General features: G+C 42.9%; 2 protein-coding genes across 3 annotated transcripts in view; one reads left to right on the top strand and one right to left on the bottom strand.

Annotated features, from left to right (window-relative positions):
• The window catches only part of TMEM59 (transmembrane protein 59), a 30,402-nt gene extending 26,992 nt beyond the window's left edge, over nt 1–3,410 (bottom strand). Inside the window, exon 1 of one of the 2 annotated variants that reach the window (XM_026498037.4) lies at nt 3,090–3,410. In XM_026498037.4, the coding sequence (XP_026353822.1) occupies nt 3,090–3,278 (189 nt within the window). In that variant the 5' untranslated portion in view covers nt 3,279–3,410. The remainder of the gene's footprint in view (nt 1–3,089) is intronic. The other variant, XM_026498036.4, reaches the window with a different exon arrangement.
• A 208-nt stretch (nt 3,411–3,618) lies between these two features.
• TCEANC2 (transcription elongation factor A N-terminal and central domain containing 2) overlaps nt 3,619–26,548 on the top strand; it is a 34,787-nt gene continuing 11,857 nt past the window's right edge. The window contains exons 1-3 of the mRNA XM_026498039.4: nt 3,619–3,824; nt 4,439–4,583; nt 14,698–14,839. Of these exons, the coding sequence (XP_026353824.1) occupies nt 4,482–4,583; nt 14,698–14,839 (244 nt within the window). The 5' untranslated portion in view covers nt 3,619–3,824; nt 4,439–4,481. The remainder of the gene's footprint in view (nt 3,825–4,438; nt 4,584–14,697; nt 14,840–26,548) is intronic.

Genomic DNA, 26,548 nt, shown 5'->3' with positions numbered 1-26,548 from the left:
CAAAAGAGAGTATGGCATGCTGCAAAGAGCCTAGGTCCAGGAATCAGTCCTGCTTGGAAGCTCAGCCTCACCACTTGTACTGTACAACCTTGGGCAAGTGACAATCTCTCTCAGCCTCAGTTTCCTCGGTTGTAAGATGTGGACAATACTCTTATGTCAATCTTCATTATGATGAGGATTATACATTTTATATCCACAATATCATGAATATTATGCCATACTATCTAATAAATAGGCATAATAATAATATATTTAATGAGCACCTACAATGTGCCAGATACCATGCTAACACTTAAGGTATTATACAATGTCCAGCACAGAGTAGGGCCTCAATTGGTAGCTATTAAGAATCGTATCCTTATTCCAACTGTTTCATGTACTAGATAATATTATTATTCAAAGTAAATATTTCATGCTCTATGTATGTCAAATGATTGGCAAGCTTAACTCAAATGTATCTCCTCTGATTAAGAGCACAAGGAGACGGTGCTCCCCACCAAACTGAACGCCAGCTAAATAACCAGAAGGGACCTCAATGATACTATTTATAGAATATATGCATTTTCTTTCCCAGAGCTAAGTCAAGCTAACTATTCTCATTATTCAGCACCACTGATACTATACATATCAAACTGGTTTTATGTGCTAAGAGTGCCACATACATTATCTTTAATCCTCACACCAGCTCTGTAAGGTGTGAGATTTTACTTTATTTTAATTTTTTTACAGTTGACAAAATGAAGTCACGAGAAGTTAAGTGATCAGCAAAGATACACAGGTAGTAAAAGTGGAGCTGGAAACGGAACCCAGGCTTGTATGGTTCCAGAGCCCACACTCTTTAAAAATGACCAACTTAGCTCTAATTAGCTTTGTTGTTAACACAGCACTCCTCTCTTGTATTTGAACCCAGACAAATGATGCAATTGCACTTTTGAGGAAAGTTAAATGGTAACTACATTGGAATTTTAAAATAACTACTTACAAACAGATATTCTACTTTCTTGCAACAAATAATTAATTCTGAAAAAGTCATTAAAATGAGATTTCTATCTTCCAGTTGCAAATACCAGACTGAAAGGCTATGTGAGCTTCTAAATTCATCTAATTTCTTATAACACACACTGCTTTTTCCTGAGCTGCAAAACACAATAATTCAGAGGGCCAACAGAAAATCAGTGAAGTAAGTAAATTAAATATTTTTGATACAACTTTATTAATAGAAGGCAGCACAATATAGCCAGTTTTAGGACTGAATTCTTACCACTCCACTACTTCCTAGCTGTGTGACCTTAGGCAAGTCACTTAACCTTTCAGAGCCTCAACTGTAAAATCCTATTTGCATGGTTGTGACAATTAGGGATAATGGGTATAAATCTCTCATCATAGTGGCTAACAGAAAGTAGACGATTAATAAATTTTAAGTCCATCTAACATACAGGGAGCCAAATGACTTCAAGTTCCTGGTGAGAACAGCCTTAATGAATAAGCAAAAGTGACTTATAGATATCACACCAACTGTTAAAAACTGTTAAATAGTGGATGTTATAAAAGTTTATACATGTTATAAAACTGAAGTTTCCAGAAACATTTATATTATTTAGTTATGCTCCCAGCATTCTGGGTCATACTACAAGTTTGCTAGGAAAATCTCAAAAAAGGAAAAAAACACAACCGAACACCAGAAGGATACAAAATAAGTCTCCTTTCAATGCCAGACCAAATAAATCTTAGTTTCCTCATACAATCTTCTTAACGATGACAGTTGTATAAGTAGAGATTCTAGAAAGTAATGTGTTTAGGGGCAGTACACATTGATTTAAACCTGGAAGTCGCAATCTCTCACTTCTTTTTCCTGACTGCTATATTAGTGTCTGACTGAAAATTTTAGGATGACCAATCTCCCACACTTTTTCTTGAAAACTGATAAATCCCATGCAATGTAAAATCCTGCAGTAAACAGACATATGGGAAGTGAAAGCATTTAGAGCTTTTCATTTTAAAGACCTGAAAGCATTTGCCATTAAGGAACATCGAAAGTTCACCGGCCCTCTCCTCGTGGTCACATTGCAGTCTGAGAGAGCAGAGAGGGCTAGCCACACAGTTAAACCAACAGCACAGAGGAAATGAAGGGAATACAAGGAGAAAAAGACCAGTAACAACAGCAAAAGCTCTTGGGAGAAAAGGCAGTGGGGGGAAGGGTGCATATAACCAAATTACATATGGGAAAGGGTGGGGAGTCACCACACAATTTAGAATGTTAAGTAAACAGAGTTCCTAAGCTGAAAAAAAAAACAACAACTTGAGAAGTAGAATGGAATTAAAGGAAAGGCATCACCTGCAGGCGGACAAGAAGTGAAAGCAGGGTCACTCCCCTCGGTAAACTGGGACCCCCTGCCCCCAGGGGCAGTCTCTTTTCTATACCCGCGCCACGAATTCCCTCTGTCTTCTGCACTGAACGGTAAGTCCTCTGAATGCACAAACCTAACTGCTTCTTCTCTAAGCCACCCCAAGCCCTAGTGGCAGCGTCTTGCACACAGTAATTCAACACAGGCGGAAAGCCCTTCCTGTGCGTCTCACAACTCCTAGGGCGGACTTAATATATTTCATACCACGGTGGAATTATCTGCTTGTCTGACTCCCACAACAGCCTGTGCGCTCCTGGCCCAGAGAGGCAGTCAGTAAACATGGGTTATGAACTAACCTTTTGTGGGCTTGCATATCTGCTCCTGCCCCCCACCATCCTTACGCTCCTTGAAGGTGAAGACCCTGCATTAATCATCCGTAGCCTCTTCCCCATCGGAGTGCTCGTCTCCCCAGCCGCCCCGCAAGCTGCCAGAGGAAAGGGGCCATGTCTTGCTCATCTCTGCGTCCCCAGCCTATTATAGGGTGGATGCAGCACAAACTTCCGGTAATTACAGCAGGAGAGGGGTGCGGGTAGAATTAGGGAAGAAAACAGGAGCTACACAGGTGGGAGACAGCGGCTGAAGGGTGTGGGTTCGACACCCAGGTTCCCAAGCCGACACAAAGGCGAGAGAGCGGAGAAATGGGAGGCCAGGGGAGGGTCATAGCCCGGTTCCGACGGGCCCTACCTTGGGGTAGGTATGCAAGGGGAAGGTCAACTGACAGGCCCGGTGACAAGATGCCGTATCACCCAAGATCGAGTCAAACGCTTCAGCCGAAGCGGTCCCCGAGCCTCCGGCCAGGGCCATAGTCAGCAGCAGCAGCGGCGGGAGCCCCAGTTGGGCCCTGACCCAGAGGCTCCCCTTCGGCGCCGCCATTTTGTTCCCTCTGTCACAGCAGCTCAGCTTGTTGCTGTTTTCTTTTCAGGGTTTCCTCCGCCTTCCGGGGCCAGCCCCTTCCCCGCCCCTCAGGCCGCCGCTTCCGCCTCCGCCGTCTCCTCAGCTCCGCCCTGACCCGCCCCAAACTGCCGCCTCCCGCCCCACCTCCAGGTCTGCGAACTTCTCCTAGGTTGGCAAGAAGCGATGGATCCAATCATCGCGAGTATTAGAGCGAACCGGCCTCCCCTGACTCCTTCCCTCCGCGGGGCACGCTGGTGCATGTAGTTCTCTGCAGACCGGTGGCACACGGTGGGGCCGGGAAAGTCGGTCTCGGAGAACTACAGTCGCCCTGGGCGCGCCTCTCCGGCTCCTTTGCAGTGCATTCTGGGGAGTGTGGTTTGCGGAGGTTCTGAGGCGCTCTGAGGTCCGAGAAACCACCGTCCAGGAAGGAAGCGTCAGTTTAATTCTGACCACCGCGGCCCAGGAGTGTGTCCTCAGACGTTGCAATCGGGAAAGGTCCAGCTGCTGGCAGGGCTGCTTTTTCTGGTGGGTCTCACGTCAGACCGTTTTTGGTTCCCCTTCCTGGGCTCCTGAGTGCTGAGGGTAGAGGAAGATGGTGTTTCCCTTTGCCCAGAGATACACGGCGCGACAGTCGTGAATTGGGTTCTCGGACCACCGAGCAGTTTCTGGAGATGGCTGCTTGTTGTGAGGACCCTGCTGAGATCTGGAGGTGGTTGTTGGTTGCTCGTTATTACGGGAACCTTTGGGATTGTGATTATGGTGGGGTAGTTGTTAATATTGAGCCTCATGGAACCCCGTGTCTCTTAACCCTGCCTCAACCTCACCTAAGTTGAAAAAGGCTTTTAGAAGTCACCGGGTTCAATGCCTGGCCCAATATTGGAATCCCCTGCACAGCGTGCACTTCTGAAAGCTAGGCATCTCCTAATTCAGGAATTACACCGATTGTTGTATACAGTTTCAGTTCTTAGGAACATACTTCTTTTCCAAGACGAAATTTTCTTTCGTGTAAATTCCAACCAACAGTTCTCATAATTCAGGAATGCTTCCAGAATAGAATAGAAGCCCATTGTGTCACTTTAGGGAGAACACATCAAAGCAGTTTTCATGACGTTTCAGAATCTTCCTTCTTTCTTGAGCAGAAAGCACCACAAGCACGTGAAGGTAGTTGGAAGTCCTCTAGCAATGGATAAATTCGTCATTCGAACGCCTAGAATCCAAAATAGTCCTCAGAAGAAAGGTCCTGGTGGAAAGATTTACAAGCAGGCCACGATTGAATCTCTGAAGGTGAGAGGGAATCTGGGGCTAGAGAAAATGTGGAAAAGACTGTAGAAGCAAGGCGGTGCGGAGTTCGACTGTGGAAGACCTATGAATTCTTTCTTGCTATGGTTTCTCCCCAAAGTGTTCCTGACCACTCCTAATTTGTTTCCTCCCTACTCTGTACAGACTTCCGTTTACCAATTCCCGTATGCACTTTTGTTATTCTTCTGATTACTTTGGCTGTATGTTTTGCTGGCTGAGAGAACAAGCCCCCTAGGTTATTTTTTTTGCAAGATTTTCTTGTCTGTTAGGAATATTAACCTCTGAAATATGCTTCTGTGTACTCTGTACAAACTCAGTAAGGCAGAGTGATGATATTCTACTCTCGAGTCTTATTGGCCAGAACTGTGTCACATGGCCTTCACAGCTATAGCTGAGACTGGAACCAGACTGTGTGAGTGCACTCTTTGCAACCTCTGCATGTCTGATTTCTGTTTGAAAAGAAGAGGCAAGGAATAAATACAGAATAGACAACAATGAATCAATGGACATGGGTACCCAATTAATGGTAAAGTAAGAATTATTTCACTAAAAACAAACAAACACTTTGAACTAGTTCCCTGTGCCTTCTTGACCTTTTTCATTTCTGGTCTTTTCTTTTCAGTTCCTTTATTGGTTCCTCCTCCTCCACTAGACTCCTAATATTTGTGCTCCCCAGTGCTTTGTCACGTTTTATGTATTTGGCCAGGGTAACCTTATTTATCTTAAGGCTTCCCATGCTGATGACTGCCAGACTTGTACTTCCAGCCTAGGTCTCTGATGGTGAGAGTGGGATCTGGGGCTAGAGAAGATGTGCAAAGGGCTGTGATAGCAAGGTGGTGTGCGGAGTACTTGACCTATGTACTCAGATGGACTCCTCTTCTAGATATGCCACAGGCTTACCAGACACAGATTAGAAATTAGTGCAGGGGTGTGTAAAGAGAAGCCCTGAGTTCTAGGCCCTCCTGTGCAAGTGGGTGATCTTTAGCAAGTCATTTCCTTAACTAGGATCTCACTTTGTCCTCATCTATAAAATGTGGGGGTCGAACTTTATCAGTATTTTTTTTTTTAAGATTTTATTTATTTATTTGAGAGAGGGAAAGAGAGCACAAGCCAGGGTGGAGGGGCAGGGGGGGAGGGAAAGCAGACTCTCCACTGAGCAGGGACCTGCCACGGGGCTTAATCCCAGGACCCTGGGATCATGACCTGAGCCGAAGGCAGCCACTGAACTAACTGAGCCACCTGGGTGCCCCATTAGTATTTCTTCAAAGGAACATTGTCATTTGGGGCAAGGTAATTCTTCATTATTTGGAACTGTCCTGTGAGTTATAGGACATTCACCATCCCTGGCCTTCAGACACTAAATGCCAATAGCACATCCCATTGTGATAAGTAAAACTGCCCTCACATATCTCCAGGCACCCTTGGTTGAGAGCTACTGAATTCTGGATGGTCTAAAAATCCCTCTTGGTCGGGGAGTTCTGTGCATCATCAAAATTTTCAGCCGTCTCTGTTTTGTCAGAGTATTCATGGAGCTGTAGACAACAGCGACTGTCAATGACAGATGGTGGTGGGCAGGATTGTGATACCAAACTGGAAGAAAAAGAGGAGGGTAGTAATTGAACTACTCATACACTCATACACACACACCCAGATTGTAATATACCTCCACCTGCCTCTTCTCCCCTCTTCATCCCCACTTATGCCCCAGTTAGTCCCTGTGTCAAGATGAGAACACATCATGTGAAGATTATGGAAGTAGAATAAGCAGTAAGTGTAGGGAGAATAACATTCCCCTTAAATGCAGTAGCTTTTCTCCCAAACCTGTTCTTTATTCTCCTGTATTTAATTTTTATTTATGTACTTATTTGTTTTTATTTATTTTTTAGAGAGAGAGAGAGCACACGAGTTCGAGCAGGGGAGGGGCAAAGGGAAAGAGAGAGACTCTTAAGCAGGCTTCAAGCTCAGTGCAGAGATCATGACCTGAGCTGAAATCAGGAGTCGGACACTGAACTGACTGAGCCACCCAGGTGCCCCTTCCTGTGTATTTACATTTAAATCCATATACCAAGTTACTGGGACTAGAAACTTGGAAACCATCCTTAACTCTTTTCTCTCTTATATTCAGCTTTCAATTTTGCCTCCAAAAAAATCCTCCTTGTCCTTACATCTCCCACTTCAAATTAAAAAACCTCTCATCTAGGGGCGCCTGGGTGGTTAAGCGGTTAAGCGTCTGCCTTCAGCTCAGGGCGTGATCCCGGCGTTACGGGATCGAGCCCCACATCAGGCTCTTCTGCTATGAGCCTGCTTCTTCCTCTCCCACTCCCCCTGCTTGTGTTCCCTCTCTCGCTGGCTGTCTCTCTCTCTCTGTCAAATAAATAAAATATTAAAAAAAACCAAACCTCTCATCTAGAACAGTGCCATGGTCTGGTAACTTGTCTCCCTGCCTTTGGCATCCTCTTTCATTCTCCCTTCCACACTTAAGCCAGAGAAAGAAAAGAAAAGAAAATCTCCTTAGGTCGCTTCCCTGCCTCATCCTTCAGTGGTTTCTCATTACCTATCGATGAAGACATTTCTTTACATGGCACCCGAGTCCCTCTGTGACCTGGCATCTGCCCGCCTCATCCCCTGCGGCTCCTCTTGTTTACATTCTACCCAATGTCAGCCACTCACAATTTCCCTGAGATGGTGTGCTGTTCCATATCTCTGTACCTTTGCCTATGCTGTCCTGTTTGCCTGGAATGGCCTTACTCTCTTGTCATGGTGGCAATGTAGTGTGATAATTTAGAACACAGACTCTGGAGCCAAACTGCCTATGTTTAAATCCCAGCCATGCCACTTATTATTTGTGTGACCTTGGGCAAGTTATATAACCTTCTCTGTGTCTTTATCTATAAAATGGAATTGATGATATCTATTTTATAAGGTAGTTATGAAGGTTGAATGAGTCAATATATGTAAAGTGCTTGGAACAGAACGTGGTACATACTAAGTAATGCACAAGTGTTTGCTGTTATCATCAATTTATGACCTCCTGTTTGTCCCCCATGATCTAGTTCAAGGGTCTCCTCTATTATGAGGCCTTTCCCAATCACCCTTCTGTCCCCCAGACGGAAAACCAATCTAATCACTCCCTTCTCTAAGTCAGCCCTGTATCTTTTTTTTTAAGATTTTATTTATTTAGTCAGAGAGAGAGAGCAAGAGCTAGCACAAGCAGGGGAACAACAGCCAGGGGGAGAAGCAGTCTTCTCGCCGAGCAGGGAGCCCGATGCGGGACTTGATCCCAGGACCCTGGGATCATGACCTGAGCTGAAGGCGACGCTTAACTGACTGAGCCAGCCAGGCGCCCCATCCATCGCTGTATCTTAAACATGCCCCTATCATTGCCCTTGTTTGTGCTATATGGTGTTTTTTTAAATGCTGTACCCCACACACTCTGAGCTTCTCGAAAGACTGCGTCTTACTGATTTTCGTGTCCCCAGTAGTTGGCACAGGGTTTGGGACATAAAGGATCACAGTACATTTTTCTGAAAGACCAAATGGACTAAAACGCTGAAAGCCTTGGCATGGCATATGAGACCCTTCCTGTTCTGCCCCAGGGAGCCTTCTCATTCCATCCCTTATAGCTCCCCTTTCCCAGGAATGTATTCCAGCCACACCCCACATTTTGCTGGTCTCTGTATAAACTATTCTCTTTCATGTCTCCAGGGATTTGACTTGATGCTGGTCTCTTTTCCTGGAAAACCTTTTTCTTCCTTTTTATGGAGATTGCTCTACTCATTTGTGAACCCATTCAAGTGTGACTTTCCCTGTGAATCCTAGATTATAAATTTCATGAGTACAGGGACCTTGGGAATTTTATTTACTTCTGTATCCTTGGCACATATTAAGTGGTCAATAAGTATTTGTTAAATAAGTGAATGTTGAAGTGCTTTCTGGGTCCTTTGGGGGGAATTAATCCTTCCCTCTTCAATACTGTCTTAGTACTTGGTTCAAATATTTCTCATAGCACTTACCTTACTGTATTTTAATTATCATATTACCTGTCCTTTTCTAAAGTCTACTATAAACTCCCAAGGACCGCAGTATCTTATTAGGTTCTGATTCTGCTCCAAGACCTAATGCAGTGCCTGCTCCGTTGTAGGTAAAAATTTATTGAATAAACAGTAATCATTCTTATTTGGGGATGCCCTTGCAGGGTCTGGATAGTAAACTGTCTAACAAATATTATTGCAAAACAACTTTATGCCCAGCAGTATGCTAGATACCCCAGGGAACATAAAAGAAATTTAAGATGAAAGTATGAGCCCTCATGGGATTTCCCATGGGATTGGGGGATCATATTATAAGAAATTAATAAGTAATGATAGAAAATCATATGTGGTCCATTACAAAATTGTTGTTTAGACAGTAAGGGTTAAGAGTTCAGAGGAAGGAGCTCAGTGTCTGGTTTAGTGCTCAGAGCACCTTAAAGGGTTGAAAAGATTTGGCTAGGTAGAGGGAAGTAGTGACATAGAACCACTTAATAAGCGGTACTTGCTTTTCTCTTCCCTTTGTGCGCATACCCATGCTTACTCTACGTGTACACAATGACAACTTAAAACTAAGTTGAGTTAAATTCGAATTCTAGAGAGTTAGATCTTCTCTACCAAGTCACTTATTCCCACACACCAGCATCACATTTAAATGCCAAGAATCCGCTGAGTGTTCAAGCCTCAATTTCCTCGTCAGTAACATCAGAAATAAGGATACCTAGCCTGCAGGGTTATTAGGAGAACTAAATAGGTAAATGCATATCGAAAGGGCTGAGCATTGTGCCAGGCATGCAGTAAAACTGATCAATAATTTCCTCCTTTCATGTGTGGAAAAGGAGAAGCTTGTGTAGGAAAACTAGAGCTGGGACCAGTGATGATGAGAGTGATAGTAATGATTACTGCCAACGTTTATTGAGCCCATTTCTATGGGCCAGGAATTGTGCTAAGTGCTTTACATATATTAACTCTTTAAATTCTAATAACAGCTCTGTGAAATGGACGCTGTTATCATTTATATTTTAGAGATGAAGAATCTAAGGCACTGAAAGATGAAGTAGCTTGCCCAAGGTTATGCAGCTGTAAGTGGCAGAGCTGGGATTTGAACTAGACAGTCGGGTTCCACTGTCTGCCCCCTATGGGGTGAACTAAGAAAGCGGAGCTTTCTGAATGTCAAGCAGAGAAGGTATAAAAAATCTTGGAATATTAGGAACATTGTACTTCTGTTATCACTTGATTACAAGTAATTTTGCTATAGTCTTACCACATTGAATAAAAGTGAGACCCAGTAGAGCTCGTGTAGTATACATTTGAATGGTAAAGGTTAATTTGGTTAATCTCTTCTCACTCCCTTAAGGGAAAGTGATTTGTTTTGTTGGTTGCAATAGGAGATTTTTGTTTATTGAAAGATTCTAGGATATGCTAATTCTTTTAGGTTTAGTACTTTAGAATGCTCTGTAAACCTTTGCTCCTTTTGTACGATTGAGCAGCCAATAGATTTTTCCCCGCCCCCTCTGGTGGGATGGTTTCCATCTTGTCAAACTTGGTGTTTCAACCATCCACAACTGTAAGACCAGATGGTATAGGAGACAGCACATATTCTTTTTGGTGATAACCTTTCCACTATTCATGTAGCTCCCCCCCCCCCTTTGATACCTTGTGTCCACTCCCCTTGTTCCTGTAAATAATTCAGAGAACAACTTGAAATACCTGTTTGGGGACCCATGTTTGGACAGAAATAAGGAAACATTCTTGGATATATATGGAATTCTTCTGTTCTGGAATTGACTGTAGCTTTTTCTATTTCTGAACTAAAATTTCAGATCTGAAAACTACACTAGACTTCAGTCCTTAAGGGTAGAGATGGCTTTGTTCAATTATACCTACTGTGCAGTGGAGATAGACAGATAAATTGTTCCGACCCTAAAATGGCTCATAGTCAGAGGGGAAGACAGCCTTATAAAAAAGTATACGCATAAAATGCAGATACAGTAATAGAAGTATGTCCACATTACAGAGGACCCAAAAGGGAGTGTGGTCAAATTTGGTAGGAGAGAGTCAAGAAAGGCCTCATAGAAGAGGGGATACATGGGGCCCCTGGGTAGCGCAGTCGTTAGGCGTCTGCCTTCAGCTCAGGGCGTGATCCCGGCGTTCTGGGATCGAGCCCCACATCAGGCTCCTCCGCTATGAGCCTGCTTCTTCCTCTCCCACTCCCCCTGCTTGTGTTCCCTCTCTCGCTGGCTGTCTCTTTGTCAAATAAATAAATCAATCTTAAAAAAAAAAAAAAAAGAAGAGGGGATACGTGAAAAGAGTCTTAAAATATAAACAGGTGTTTATCATATGGTTGAGGCAAAAAAAGAGCATCCCACGCAGAGGGTGTGGAATACTGCAGTTCATTTAGGCAGGTTCAAATCGTTTGCTATAGCTGGAGCAAATGTCAGGAGCCAAGTCATGTAAGGCCTTTTATGCCATGCTAGACTTTGGGTTTCTATAGTTCCATATATTGGAAAGGTCTGATGTGGAATCCCTAACCTCATTCCAACCATGTAGAAATGCTGGATAAAAAAGTCTCTAATACATAGCTGAGCTTGAAAGCAGGAAAGAGAAATCCTCAGATGCCAGGAAGAGAGAGGAAATTCAAACCCTGAGCTTTAGGTGGGAGCTGAAGCCAAACAGGTTTATGAAACCAGATATAATGCTTGGGGTGGGAGGTTTTAGGGCCAGTATGGGAACTGCAGATAAGATCTCAGGCTAATAATTCCCACTTGCAGCTGGGAGCCAAACAGGTCGACCATGTTTGTGAAAAATGAACTAGAAAAATTCCATCCACTAGTCCAAGGAAACACCATGAAGACTGATCTTCTCAGGGGTTTTGGATGGAAAAAGAATTGACTACAATAAATTAGAACCCCACACTTACTACTATGCATAGTTTAAAATTTACACTCTGGGCAAAACTGAAAAAAATAGCATAAAAACTGGTATAGAAACAGAGAAATCCAGAGGCTTTGGCCAAGGCAAATGTGAGATTTCCCTGTTAAAACATCTCACAACCTAGGGCACCTGATTCCCATAGAGAACAGTCTCCATTGAAGATGAACTCATGGTCAAAATTACAAACTCTCCAAGAAAATTAATTTCCTGGTGGGAAAATGAGCAGACAGAGATAAAGAATAGCATTTCTACCCCAAGAAGAAGCGATAAGAGTACAGCCTCAAAGAGATCTTTATGTGCATTTTCACAGAGATAAAAGACTAGAAATTATAAGAAAAGAACGGGATAGTATGAAGAGAAAGTGGGCAGATTTTGAGGAAAATATTAAGTCGTCTGATGCAAAAATTATTTGCTGACGCAGAAGCACATGGAGTGGGTAAAAAGTAGAGAAGCATAGCTACAGAGAGAAATGGTGGGTTGGAAGCTCGATGTGAGGAAATCACTTAGAATGCCTCACAGAGAAATAGAGAAAAATATGAAAGAACAGTTACGGTACATGACGGACAGCCAAGTCATTTATATTTCTAATAGGGGTTTCTACAGTAGAGGCTTATGAGGAAGATACTGACACAGATTGCACTGAGCACCCATCTTAAAAATTGTAAGGGTGAACGCTAAAATGATAGCAACAGAATGTATCATTTCCAAACCATAAAGAAAAACAAGATCAAAGAAAATTTAAACTGTTAAAGGTAAGAAAGGAAAAGAAGCAAAGAGGAAGTGTATCCAGTTCTATCAGTAACCATAATACATGCAAATGGATTAGCCATGCCCGTTAAAAGATAGAAATTCTCAGATTGGTTGGCGGATGGGGGCAAAATAAAGCCACCATAGGCTATTTAAAGCATAATGACCTAGAAAAGTTGAAAGTCAAGACATGGAAGACAATATTGAATATGTCATAGGCAGGCGTTCATCGAAACAGTGTTTATAACTGGAAAAATATTGGGTGGGGGGGACCCTAAATATCTATTAGGGGAATAGATTTTAGAATTCTAAGACATTTATATATAAAAATAATGGAACACTATTCATTACTATTAAATGGATCAGCTGGGTTTATATATATATCAATATGAATGAATCAAGAAAATATAAAGAGTGAAAAAAGCCTTTTGCAGAATAATATATTTATACTTTACATCTTCTTCCTATGAAAATATCCCCTTACCTGGTTTCGTTTATTTATTTTACAACCATTTAACACTAATGATACTGCTTTATATTGTAGCAGATCATAATAAAGGACTCGTCTCATTTTTGGCCAAAGCACCCAAAGGCTGAGAACAAAGCAGAGTGTTCCCAGATGAGATCCTAGACTGCAGCACTTGGGAAGGCAGTACAAGAAGACTGATCTTGGAATCCTGAACACATCACCTACCCTAGGCTCTAAAGAATGTTGAAGTTAAGGGAAGAGAGGAGAAAAAAAATAAATAAAGGAAGAGAGAAGAGAGAGTTCCTTTGGATAAAGTGGGAGGGCTGTGGTGTTTTCACTTGGAGAACTTGACCTCTGTTCCTGGAGCTGGTGGGTAGACACAGAGACTAGACCTGTGCCTGGGAAGGTCTAAAACAGAGAGAGTGGCTGCATGGGAAGGCTGTTAACCCTTAGAATTCTTCAGGGCAAAGATGTGGGCACAGCAGAGAAAATGCTGGCTGGCCTGGAGTAGAGTCTTTGTAAAGTGGTTTGCCCAAAACTGGGGACTTGTCGTCGGCTGGCTGGAAGAGGTATTGCTGACATTAACCAGGTGAGGTCTCAGGAATGCAAGCTCTCCAAGGAACCACAGAAGCATCCCACACGACAAAAAGAGTCAGCTTTGCACATCTGCCAAGTCTAGAGAGCACACTAAAACCTGATTCAGTGGACTACACAAAAGAAGGACAGGCTTTCCCTGTCCCTTACTGCTCGTCCTTTTCCCAGCTTCAAACTTGGAAGGGTGAGAGGTCAAAGCAAACAAGCAGATGGGGGAGGATGGGAAGCAAAGATGAGAGGAGTCAGACGTCTCCCACCTTGGGCTGCTAGGCTGGAAGCAGACCCCAGCCAGGGAAGGGAATTGAGACCTTTTTTTTTTTTAGTTGCTTTTTACTGAACTATAATCTGCATATAGAAAAGTGGACAAATCATGAGTGTACATTTTGACAGATTTTCACAAAGCGAACACACCTGTGTCACCATGATCCAGATCAAGAAACAGAACATTACCAGAATCCCAGAAGGTCTCTGTGCCCCCTTCCTTTCCCTAACTGGGCCTACCTCCCCCAGGATAGTAACCACAAGATAAGATTTTTTTTGTAATTATAAAAGCAGCTTTATTATTTTGTCTTTCAGTTTAATTTTTTTTAATTCTTAGTCAAAATGATTTCACCATTACAGAACAGTCGCAAGATCGCAAAGAACTTCCCCAACCCCTTCACCCAGATGCCTTAATTGTTTCTATTTTACATTTAATGCAAAGATGCATATCAACTTTGAGGTGGTGATTTCTTTTAGAAACAGGAGAGGAACCAGTTTAGTGACGGATGTAAGGAGACAAACTTTAGAATGTATTTGTTACTTTATGCAAAATTCGAAATGTTAACTTTTCTCAATTATAAATGTGTTTGAAGTTTTTAAATTTTTTTCGAATAAGAGAGTTTGCATTTTATCATCTAGGAAGTGGGGAGCTGTTGAAGTATGCTTTTTATTGTTGAAATAAATATGCCTTTACGACTTCCTTGCTCTCTGTCCTTGCCTGTGAATTAAGACACTTAAGTGAGCTATAGGGTTGATTCACCTTAGTATCGTTTTTCTTTTCTTCTCATCCTTATTGCCTCTCTCTGCTAAGTGCCCAGCGGCGTCTGACATGGTTAGATTAAAACTTGCACTTTTCCTAATAGATGTAACTCTCTTCCTGATTTGCAGTAAGCGGGACCTGCTTTTAAGCAATTACCCATCATTTGGGGCCATCATACACGCTGTGCTTTGGTTCAGGTCATAATCAATAATTCATATGTCAATAGGAGCCCCATTAGCTCAGGTGAAGGCAGACGTTTTTCTAATGAAAATGTTCCATTTTCCAAATGACTTTTCTTTTTCCCAGAGAGTTGTGGTTATAGAAGACATAAAAAGATGGAAAACTATGTTGGAGCTTCCTGGTCAGACCAGAGAGAATCTAGTTGAAGCTTTACGAGAATTAAAGAAGAAAATACCCTCCAGAGAAGTGTTAAAATCAACAAGGATAGGTATGTGCCTTCTGAATTTTATGAAAGTGCTTATATTTTGTCTCCTTCTTTCTTCCGTTCCTCCCTCCCTCAAACAGTAAGTTATTTATCATAGCAGCACTTCTCAAACTATCTGTGGTGAAGGACCATTGTTTAAAAAATTCTCCGTTGGTTGCAGACCAATATTTTTATACTATATAATAAAAATTTCCAGGAGAAGAAAATGCACAAAATACATGCCCCACTTTTTTTTTTTTTTTTGATTCAACAGATACAGAATTACTGTGTCAAATTGCTATTAAAGTTTCTAAATGCTTCAGTTTCTGTGCTTAACTCATGGACTGGTAACCAGCAGTCATCTAAGGATGACTTTTTGAGTGTGTTTGATGCTGGGTGTGCAGAAATGTCTGAGACGTGGTTTGTGACCTCAAGGAACTTAGGGTTTGGTGGAAGAAACAAGCATGTGGACAATCAGGAGCAGAAAATATCGTGGGTTTATAAACAAAAGCCTATAAATAATATCCTGGATATCATTCTGATCTGTACAAGGTACACGCTGGCACAAAGGACAGAGCAGTCACTTACATCTGAGGAATTCAGAAAAGGCTTCATAGAAGAGATGACATTTCAGCTCAATCTTGATGTTAAATCTTGGCTTTTCTGTCTTGAGTAGAAATAACTTGCAGAGCGTGGTTTGTAAAAACAAAATGATAGCAACATTTGCCGCTACATCATTTATTCTAGCACTGAGATATTTCAAAGGTAAGTCAGGGACTTCTTTGAATTGCCATTTTAGCACAGTACACAACTGGGACTAGCATGCGAGGGAGGGCCAACATGTGTTCCCCAAGCTGCTCCCCGCTCCCTAGGGAGTCCAAGGTAGTCATTCACAGCTGCTGTTCTTGCCCTCGCTGGTGCAACCGTTGCCTTCTCTGCCTCCCCTTGACCTCTTGTTCATGAGAAGCAAAAGAGAGAGCAGCTTCAGACTGGCGCTAACAGCTGGCAAGAGCTATGTGAAATTCCCCAGAGGGCCCCCCAAGAGTCTGGAGAGTTGCACCCCTGTAATATAAACCAGAATCTGAGAAAATTAGATGCTTAAAGAACATAAAACCCTATCATTATAGCCAAGGAGATTCTCCCATCTGCTGCTGGGTTTTTTCTTTATAGGTTGTGGTCACTAGAGGGCAATAAGACCATTCATATGAGCTGATAAGGTATCTCCACCAGTAGAGGGTACTAGTGATTAATATTTTATGACATGTATATGTGTGTGTGTGTGTGTGTGTGTGTGTGTGTGTGTTCGTTCATATTTGGCACATACAACAAATACCATTTCTGATCAGATCTTAAAAATCAAGGAATAGGCAGGAATTGTCCTATAAGTACAGAACAGATGATCATTTAAAAAAATATATTTCTGTTTGTGGGGCACCTGGCTGGCTCAGCCAGTACAGCATGGGACTCTTGATCTTAGAGTTGTGAGTTCAAGCCCCATGATGGGCATAGAGATGACTTCAAAAAAAATGATTTCCATTTGTCCTTTGAGTACAGTTGTGAGTGTGCCTTTAAGAATGGGTGTGTCTAAAGTTCATAGATTTCAATTCAGGGATCATAATGAAACCATAACAAGAGGGCTTGACTTTGGAGGAGCTAGAAAGTATCCAACTTTTAAGTCCTAACCCTACCCCAAGCCCTCCCTAAACCTGAGGTTGTGTGGAATATAGGGGTTTCTTGGTTCCTTTGTGGTTACTTCAGTTGCTAGGCTGAAGATTCATTTGGGTCATTGCCTGAGAATGTTTATATTCTTCCACCGTTAGCATCTTGCCTGTCCTTATCATGTGGGCTATAAGGGGCACATACTTATGGACTACTTTCTTTGCGCTTAGAACTGTGTTGGCATAATAATGAAGGAGACAGGTACTGTCCCCACCTTTTTGGATCCTGCAGTCTAATGGAAGGACAGACAATTTAACAGGACTTTATCATACAGTGTGATGAGTGCTCTGATGATGGGTAGAAGCTAGCCAACAGAGAATACACATTGGAAGTAGAGAAGAAGGTGTTGAAGAACGTGTCAGGCAGTGGGTAACATCATGTGAGCTGTATGGAGGGCTGGAGGTGGGGGAGAACATGACGCACTCCAGAAACTAAAAGTTTAGTGTGCTTGAAATGCAATAAGCTGGAAAGAGTGTGGCAAGAAATGAAAGAGGAGAGACAGTCTAGACCAGATGGAGAAGGCTCTTTGTAAGTCTGTTTGGTCTTAGTATATGTATTAGTTATCTATCCCTGGGTAAAAATTACCCCCAAATTTAGCAGCTTAAGTATTTGTTATCTCACATAGTTTTTCTGAGGGTCAGGAATCTGGAAGCTGCTTATTTGGGTAGTTCTGGTTCACTGGTCTCTTAAGAGGTTACAATCGAGCCATTGGCTGGGGCTGTAGTCGTCTGAAAGTTTCCCCAGGGCTTGAGCATCTCAAAGTGGCTCACTCATAGGGCTGCTGGTAGGGGACCTCAGTTCCTCATCATGTGGGCGCCTCTCCTTATGGCTGCTCATGACAAACAAGTGATCCAAGAGAGAACAACCAAGATGGAGGCCACAGTGTCTTTCATAACCTAATCTTGGAAGTGGCATGCTGTCACTTCTGTCATATTTTCTTGGTCACACAGACCAACCCAGGTAAAATCTGGGGGGGGGGGGCAACTGCATACGGGTTATGAATACCAAGAGGTAAGGATCGTTGGAGGTTATTAGTAGACTGGCTACCGTAGCACGTATTTCTTATATATTTTACTTCCTGGATCTGCAGATTTATGTTCATCTGTAGAAATTTTACAGCCATTATCTCATCAAAAGTGTCTCTCTCTTACCCTTGCTATTCCTTTATTTTGGGATTCTACAGTTAGAAGTATGTTAGACCTTTTATTTTCCAAACCCTTTAGCCTATCAGTCATCATCCTATCTCCTTATCTGACAGAATCAGAGGAAATTTCTTCAAATATATATCTTCCAAGTCATTAATTCTCTCTTCAGCTCATTCTGATCTGCTATTTAGCCCATTCATGGAGTTCTTTGTTTCAAAGCCATTTTACATTTTTGCAAGTTTCCCCCCCAAGTCTGTCTCTTTTCAATAGTATTTGTACTCTTTGTCATTGTGCCTTTTATTTCTTTATTTTTTTAAAGATTTTTTTATTTATTTGAGAGAGAGTGAAAGCCTGTGGGGGGGGGCAGGGAGAGGGGAAGAGAGAGAGACTTTGCAAGCAGACTCCCTGCTGAGTGCAGAGCCCAACACGGGCTTGATCCCAGGACCCTGAGCCAAAGTCAGACTCTTAACCCACTGAGACACCCAAGCTGCCCTGTACCTTTTATTTCTTTAAGTATTAATATATGGTTCTTCCGTATTTTTCATCTGACTATTCTAGTACTTATAGTCCTTGAGGATTTAAATCTTTGTTTCTTCTGACCGCCATGATGCTTGCCTTTCCATGTGCTTGTTGATTTTTAATTGTGAACTCATTTTTTCCCTTTTAATCAATGGGAATTCTGTGGGGTTAGGTTGGAGCTTCCCTCTAGAGGGGATTAACTTTTTTAGTTTCTGCCAGTAGTCAAGAACTACTTCTGACCTGGAATACTCTAGCACACCTTGCAAGGATCCCAGCTCAGTATCAGAGTCCCATGATTAGCTTTCCCACTTAACCAGTGGCCCAAAGTTAAGTGTTTTAGCAGTGTTGCTATTAACATCACCCCTTAGGATAACCCTATTCCTTTAGCTTCTGCTTACTTTTTTGGAGGAGGGAACGAGGTGACTGTTATCCAGAATCTAATTTATTGAAATGCAAGGGAAGCTTTAGTCCACCATGAAGCCTGAGATCTTAAGGATAATAGATGGTTGTTATTGAAGGGTTTTGAGTGGAGGAATGATGTATTCAGATTTGCATTTTAGAAAAATCTGTCTACCATGTGGGAGAAGTGTTGGAGAGAAGCAAACCTAGAGTCAGGAAGCCCAGTTAAGAAGCAATTAAAACATCTAGGTGAGAAATGAGAGTGGCCTGGATGGGATAATCAGCATGGGGATGGAGCCGTGTGCTTGGAATCGAGAGATAAATGGAATAAAATCCAGAGGACATAGACATTGATTGGATGTTGGGAATGAACAGAAAGAAATGAAGGTTGAGGCTCAGGTTTCTAATATGGGCAAATTGGCGGATGGCGATACCACTTACTACCATAGAGGTATGAGGAGTAATAAGTTCAATTTTAGACTTACTGTATTTGACATACTGTGGGACATCCAAGAGGAAATGTCCAACAAGATGTTGGATGTATAAGGCTGAAGCTAAGGAGAGACAGTAAATATATATTTGAGAGTCATTGTCAGCATATAGTTAGAAATTGAGGCACTAGAAATAGGTAAGCTTGTCCGGGGAGAATATATAAGAAAAGCTAAGAGCCAAGTCCCAAATCCTGAGGCACACCAATATTGAAGAGACTTGTAGAAGGGAACTGAGAAGGTGTGACCAGAGAAGCAGAAGGGAAACAGGAGGGAATGCTGTCATGCAGTGGGAAGAAGTGGGGTATTTGCCGGGGGTGAGTGGGTGTGGGGGGGTGGCGGAGGTCAGCATGTCCATGGTTGTCAAAGGGCCAAATAAGTGAAATCTAGAAATCGCAAGTTGGATTTTACAAAGTAAGGTCATTAACGATTTTGGTAAGGACAGTTTCAAAGGCAAGGTTAGGAGCAGAAGCTTGAAGAGAGAGGAGGAGGTGAGGAAATGAAACTGACAGTAGACAACTCTTTCAAGAAGTTTTGTATTGAAAGAAAAGAGAGAGACAGCAATATCAGAAAGGGAATGTGGGATGAAAGAAAGGTCTGATTTTTGGAACAGGGAGATGCTAACCTGCTGAGTGACAGGCTCACAGAGGAACCTTGTCTGGGAGAATGGACCGGCCTCAGCAAGGGTTGACTGTGGAGGTGAGAGGGAATGAGGACGTCAACGTGCCTTTCTCTGTGTTGTCCTCTCCTCCAGCTCATTCTCTCTGCCTTCCGACCCTTTAATTGTCTGCCACCTTTTCCAGGCACCTGTTTCTCTTTTATAACCACATTCCTTTAAAAATGATTGATACTCACAACTCCCATTTCTACCCCTCCCACTCCTTCATTAAACCCTTTCTGTCCTGGCTTCTCCCACACCACTATTCTTCCCTCGCAGGACACAAGTGATTTCTTTCTATCCAAATCCAGTCGTCTTGTCTCATTTCTCATCTTCCCAGAACTGTGAACTTGAGAACACTGATTACTCTCTTTTCTGTTGACATAAATGGCACTGAACTTGTTCCCAATATTGTCTATTTTTTATATGTTTATTTCTTTTTTATGTTAATTTCTTTTTATATGTTTATTTCTCTCATACCCCTTATCTGAGTTTATTTTTTTATTATTTTTTAAAGGTTTTATTTATTCATTCGACAGAGATAGAGACAGCCAGCGAGAGAGGGAACACAAGCAGGTGGAGTGGGAGAGGAAGAAGCAGGCTCCCAGCGGAGGAGCCTGATGTGGGGCTCGATCCCACAACGCCGGGATCACACCCTGAGCCGAAGGCAGACGCTTAACCACTGTGCCACCCAGGCGCCCCCCCTTATCTGAGTTTATAATGACTCATTTATTTACTTCTTTGTTTTTTATTTGCTAACTAGGGACTCTAAGTCCGCAGGACGTTGCCCTTTTATTCACCAGTGCGTTCAAACATTGGTGTGGCATATAGCAGCAGCTCTGGATATATTGGTCAAATCCGTGAAAATGACAAGGGCAAAGATTTTCTCCGTGGCTCTTTCTAGCTTTATATATCCTGCTTCTTGCCTTTCTCTGTTTCCTTATTCTTGTCCCTTTCCCCTAACGGAGAGTGCTGTTGCATAAATCTCAGACCTCAGTCAGCTGCTTTAGAGTACCTAACCAGAGAGCTTGTCCCCTTCTCCAGTTTAACCGAGGTGACTTAATTCAGGTGACTCTTGGGTATGCATCGCCTGTCCTCATTAATTTTTGAATCTTAGACTTTTAGAAATGTTCTGATTTATATTCCTGCTACTTTCTTAAAGTCTTACTAATTTAATAGGTAAAAATAGCATCTTGTTTTCATTTGCTGCATAGAATGAATGGTTTCCTGTGTTTATTGGCACTTTGTCCTTTTTTTGTGACTTGTTTGTATGATTTGTCCATTTTCTGTTGAGATCTTATCATTTTTGTTACCTCTTTCTGAATGCTATAAAGTCAATGTCATAACACTTTTAAATCCATTTAGCTACTCCAGTTTATAAACAAAGAAACTCAGACCCAGAGAGATGAAGTGACTTACCCAGGGCCACTTAGTGAGGTTAGCACCAGAAATGTAATGAGAGCCCAGGTCTCTTGGGGCGGGGTTCTTCTGATTAGCAGACAGACTGCCATTGTGCCCTGGACCCCGGCCATATGTGCCTTTATTTTATCAGAGCATTACCCTGGGTTCTGCCATCTGCTCAAACTCACCTCTTTTAAGTCTGAATGTAGTGCTTTTTCTTATGTACCCCAAATGGGAGTTTTCTCCTAGTATTCCCATTTTAGTCAATATCCCTAGGATTTTGCTCTGACATAAACTCTTCAGGTAGAAATGTCCAACAGGCAGCTGGAGCTGTGGGATTGAAGTGCAGATGAGAGATTTAAGACAAATGATACATATTTGGAAGTCATCCGCCCTGAAGCGTTTGCTTACAATCACCTCAGTGGTTGAATTCTCTGAGTAAAAGGTAAAAGAAAAGGCTAAAGGATTGACCTGAGAGAATGTGGGGGGCGGGGGAGTGGGAGGAAGAAGAGGAGCCAGTGAAGAGACAGAGGGAGTGTAATTAAAGAGGAAGAGGGAGAGAGGCAGGGCAGTACAATGACATGCAGACCCAGGCGGAGAGTGTTTTAAGACGCAGGAGAAATGTGTGATCTCACTTTGCTCAAGTGGTCTGGGAAGTCAAGGGCTGGCTGGGCAAAAGCCTTTGGACCGGACAGTGAATTAAGGCCTCTGTGACTAGATAGCTTTATTATAGAAGAAATAAGCAGGCAAGGGGTATGGTGTAGGGCAGTGGAATCAGGCCTCGCCCTCTTAACATGGTCAGCAAGCATGCCCCCCTTTTGCAATACTGTACCTATGAATATTATGCAGAAAATTATATGTCCTATTGATCTGATTTCAGAGATGTCTTATTTTCATTTTTGATTGGTTAGCAACAGCAAAAAAACCCTATACTCACAAAGTACTTTCCCATCTATGATCTCATTTGATCCAGATAACAGTTTTGTGAGGGAAATGTTATGATTTTCTCCATTTTACCGGTGGGAAAACTGAGGTTTAGAGAGTTTGAAGTAGTTTGCCCTTGGTCAGAAAACCAAATAATAAGTAACAAAGCTGTGATGTACTTATACCATGCCGTGTCACCTCTTGAAACCTAAAGGTACACCTTTGTCCATGGTAAACTCTTGCTTGCCCTTCAAGACCCAGATGAAACCCAGTCTTCTATGTGAAGCTAAAAATGTTTGTTGAATGAATAAATGAGTTAGTGAGTGGGTGAATGAATGGGTTTCTGATTTAACTTGCTCAAGGCTGTGGAAGAAGTTAGTGGCAGGGACCTTTCAGATGGCCTTTTCTTTTCAAGTTGTCCCATAGATTGTCATTGCTTCAGCAATCTTGAATTACTTATAGATTCCTGTACTCATTTTCTATTGACTAATGCCCTGACAAATTGCCACAAAAATAGTGGCTTAAAACCTTGAAACACAGATTTATTATCTTACAGTTTTATAGGTCAGAAGACAGGTCTTGTCGGGCTGAAATCAAGGTGTTGGCAAGGCTGCATTCCTTCCTGGATACTCTAGGGAAGAATCTGTTTCCTTGCCTTTTCCAGTTTCTAGAAGCACCTGCATTCCATGGCTCATGGTTCCCTTCCTTCATCTGCAGAGCTGGCAGTGGTAGGTCGAATTCTTATATCTTATCTCTCCAACACAAGCCTTCTGTCTCTTCTTCTCTTAAAGACCTGTGTGATTAGATTGGGCCCACTTAGATAATTCAGGCTAATCTTCCCATCTCAGGGTCCTTAACCTTAATCTTGTCAAAGTGCCATTTTCCATGTAAGGTCACATATGCACAGATTCTGAGGATTGGGGCATGGACATTCTTGGGGATCATTATTTTGCTTACCACAACTCTTAAATTACACCATATGCTATTTCAGGTTCTGTCTTCTTCAGTGTGCTTCTTGTGTGAGTCCTGTCTTCCTGAAGCATTGTCAAGTCTCAAGACAAGAATTGCCTCTTTTCATGGTATTTCCTGGCCCTTTTGCCAGCTCCTGGCCCTTTTGCCAGCTGAATTGACCCCTCTATCCTTTTGACCCTCCCTGGGGTTCCCCTTGAATACTGTCCTAGGATCCTGGACCTACCTGTAACACTTCCGTGTATTTTGTTTTGTTTAGGTGTCTTCTCCTATGCTTAGACCTACCTGGAGCTCCTTGAGTGCAGGATTGTCTTGCTCAACATTCTATCCCAGGGTCTAGCACAGGCCTGGTACATACTTTGTATTTGGTAATATTTGTCAAATGAGCAAAAGACTGCTTCCTGCGGGGAATTCGTCCTGCCAGTGTGCTGGGACGCAGAAATCCCTACCCTTAAACCTACAGGACTTAGGTTTAAGGGTAGCTCTTGACTTAGATCATAAGACCAGCCAATGGCACTGCTTGCTTTAAAATTAAACTTCATGGAGCAAATAATGACTTTGCAGATCATTAACTTCCTTGATATCGCTACTGACCAACTTGTGACCTTGGGGAAAGGTCACAGAGCCTCATATTTTTTCATCTCAATCAGGAAGAGGTAGGACGGTGTGATCACCAAGGGCACAAGTATAGGGTTAAAGCATTGGCCCTGGAGCCACACTGCCTACGTTTGAAACCTGGTCTTACTTCTTACTTGCCATGTCCCTCAAGTCATTGAATTTCCAGTTCCTTGGGTTCCTTACCTGTAAAATGGGGAATCATAACAGCACCTACCTGTTCGGAGGCTTAAACGAGTTAAGGTAGGGAAAGCATTTAGCACGGTGGCTAACTGTCGTTTCCCTCTGTGATCTAAAATTTATTATTTCATCTTGTTTTGTTTTGTTTTTTCTCTAGAAGAGGGTTTCCTAGACCCCCTCTCTTCTGTTTTCCTGCCCTAGACTGACCGCCTTTCCTGCTATCACCTGCTTGCTGACAAATCCTGCATCCTCCTGGGGTCCCTTACAGTACTGCCCTTCCTGGGGGGCTTCACTGGTTTGGTAGCACCTCCTGACCAGTCTGGGTAGGGGTCCTCTGGGGCATCTGTGAGGTGACCCCACTGCCCTGGCCTGAGAGTTGAAGCCTTCTGCCCTTTGGCCATCTCTCGAGACCTGTACTCTTCTGATTTGGGAACAGCAAGAAGTTGAACAGCATTATCTCCACAGAGCTTTGTTGAACACTCCCCGCATGCCGGTCCCTAATAACAGAGAGGTACAGGGAATTAGGGGTTAAGTGTGAAGGCTCTGGAGTCGGGCTGTGTGTGTTCAGATCCTGGCTTAACACTTAGTAGCTATGAAATGTTGGGCAGGTTACTTTGCCAAGCTTCATTTTCTCATTTGTAAAAGGAGATATAATAATAGTATTTACTTCATTGTTTAGTTATAAAAATTAAATGGCATAATTCACATACAATCTGGAGTAGTAAGCAGGAAGAATTCTTAACAATGGGTAAGAATTAGAAACTTTTCATTTAGATTCAGTTCTTTATAGTATAGTTCCATTATTTTGTTTGCAGTTGTGTGATTTTCCCAATCAACTGCATCCATATTCAAATGTTAGTACAAAAGCAATTTGAAAGCCAAATGTAAATGGTTTTTATTTAACTGTTTGATTCAGTTCAGCAAACATTTATTGATTGTTCTGTGCTAGGCGCCATGCCAGGAGCTGGGACTATAACTTGGAGTAAGGTATGGGGTTCTGCCCTCAAGGTGTTTATAGTTTAGAGGGGAAAGTGGTCATTTAAACATTCTAGGCAGAGGGAACAATGTGAGCTAAGGCACAGAAATGTAAGAAGGCCAGACAGCTTGACCTGAAACAAGGACTTGCAAGGTGTTCTCCATGACTAGAACATAGTGTGTGAAGGCACAGGGGCAGAAGGGCTGGGGGTGACCGGAGGGAGGAAAGAGGGTGACAAGGTGAGAGGTAAGGCCAAAGAGCTTCCAGGTCATCGAGAGCTTGAATGTTATACTTAGGAATTAATTTGAGGGCCGTGGAGAGAGCCATTGAAGGGCTTTTGGTAAGGGGGTAAGATTTAATTATGTATTTATTAGAGAGAGAGAGTGTGTGTGTGTGTGTGTGTGTGTGTGTGTTGGGGAGGGGCAGAGGGAGAGAATCTTCAAGCAGACTCCCCGCTGAGCATGGAGCCTGATCCCGGCTTGATTTCAGGACCCTGGGATCATGACCTGAGCCAAAACCAAGAGGCGGATGTTTAACTGCATGAGCCACCCAGGCGCCCCTCAAATTATGTTTTTCAAAGGTTATTTTGACTTGAGTAATGAGGATGAGTTGGAGAAGGCCAGACTGGCGACAAAGATCGGTTAGTACGTCTCTGCAGTAAACCTGCAGAGAGGTGGTGAGGACCTGAATTAGGGTAGCAGTGAGGAGGATGAGGAGGTGAGGAGGAAAAGGAAAAGATATAAAAAATGTTAAGGAGCCTGACATGATGGGTGAATGGTGGTGCCACTGTGTGACAAGAAGTACGGGAGGAGGGACTGAGGGGGATAATAATGAGTTCCATTCTCATTTTAGAAGTGTTGAGTTACTTAATCATGGGCAACAAACTGAGGGTTTCTTCAGATCAGGGGATGGGGTAACTGGGTGATGGGCATTCAGGAAGGTGTGTGATGTAATAACGAGCGCTGTGTGTTATATACAGCTGATGAAGCACTGAACTCTACCTCTGAAACTAATACACTATATGTTAACTAATCGAATTTAAATAATTTTTTAAAAAGTGTTGAGTGGAGGTACTTGCAAAAGAAGCAGGTAGAGGTGTCCGGTAGGGGACTGGATGTTTGGGTCTTGTGCTCAGTGAAAGCCTTAGGGCTAGAGATACATATTTGGGAGTCATCTGTTTGCAGGTGGTAGTTGGACCACAGGAGTTGGTAAGATTACTCAGGGAGAGCAGGTGGAGAAAGAAGAGAAGAGGCCAAGGACAATGCCCCAGCTCGAGTTCACTGATAATTAAAGGTTAGGTAAGACATAGGCAGCCAGCAGAAGAGAGAGAAGGAACAGTAACAGGTGGTGTCTCAAAAAGCGGTGGAGGAGAGTATTTCGGAAGACAGAAAGCAGCGTCGGAGGGCACAGAGGGAACAAGGAACATCAGGATGGAGAAGACCCGCCGGTTTTGACCAGCAGAAGGACTCTGTTGGAGGGACTTCTGCATCTTCATTGCTTGCATACACAGCTGGATCAACAGTGTCCTTCTTGGAGAGAGAAAGGGATAAGAAGGGGAGCACGTGAAGGGAAGGATCTGTGTTCGGACAAATCTGAACACACCTGTGTCACAGCACAGCCGTGCTGTCGGGATTGCTGAGGGGTTGAGCCGGTGCACGCGACGGAGCCGAGCGGCACGGATGTGTGCAGCCCCACTGCTCAGAGGAGACCCCGGTTGATGATTTCGTTATCAATTCTTTA

This window comes from Ursus arctos, unplaced genomic scaffold (genome assembly GCF_023065955.2).
Source record: "Ursus arctos isolate Adak ecotype North America unplaced genomic scaffold, UrsArc2.0 scaffold_12, whole genome shotgun sequence".
Lineage (NCBI taxonomy): Eukaryota > Metazoa > Chordata > Mammalia > Carnivora > Ursidae > Ursus > Ursus arctos.
The sequence above is the reverse complement of the archived record's forward strand: the minus strand, read 5'-3'. Positions and strand labels throughout refer to the sequence as shown.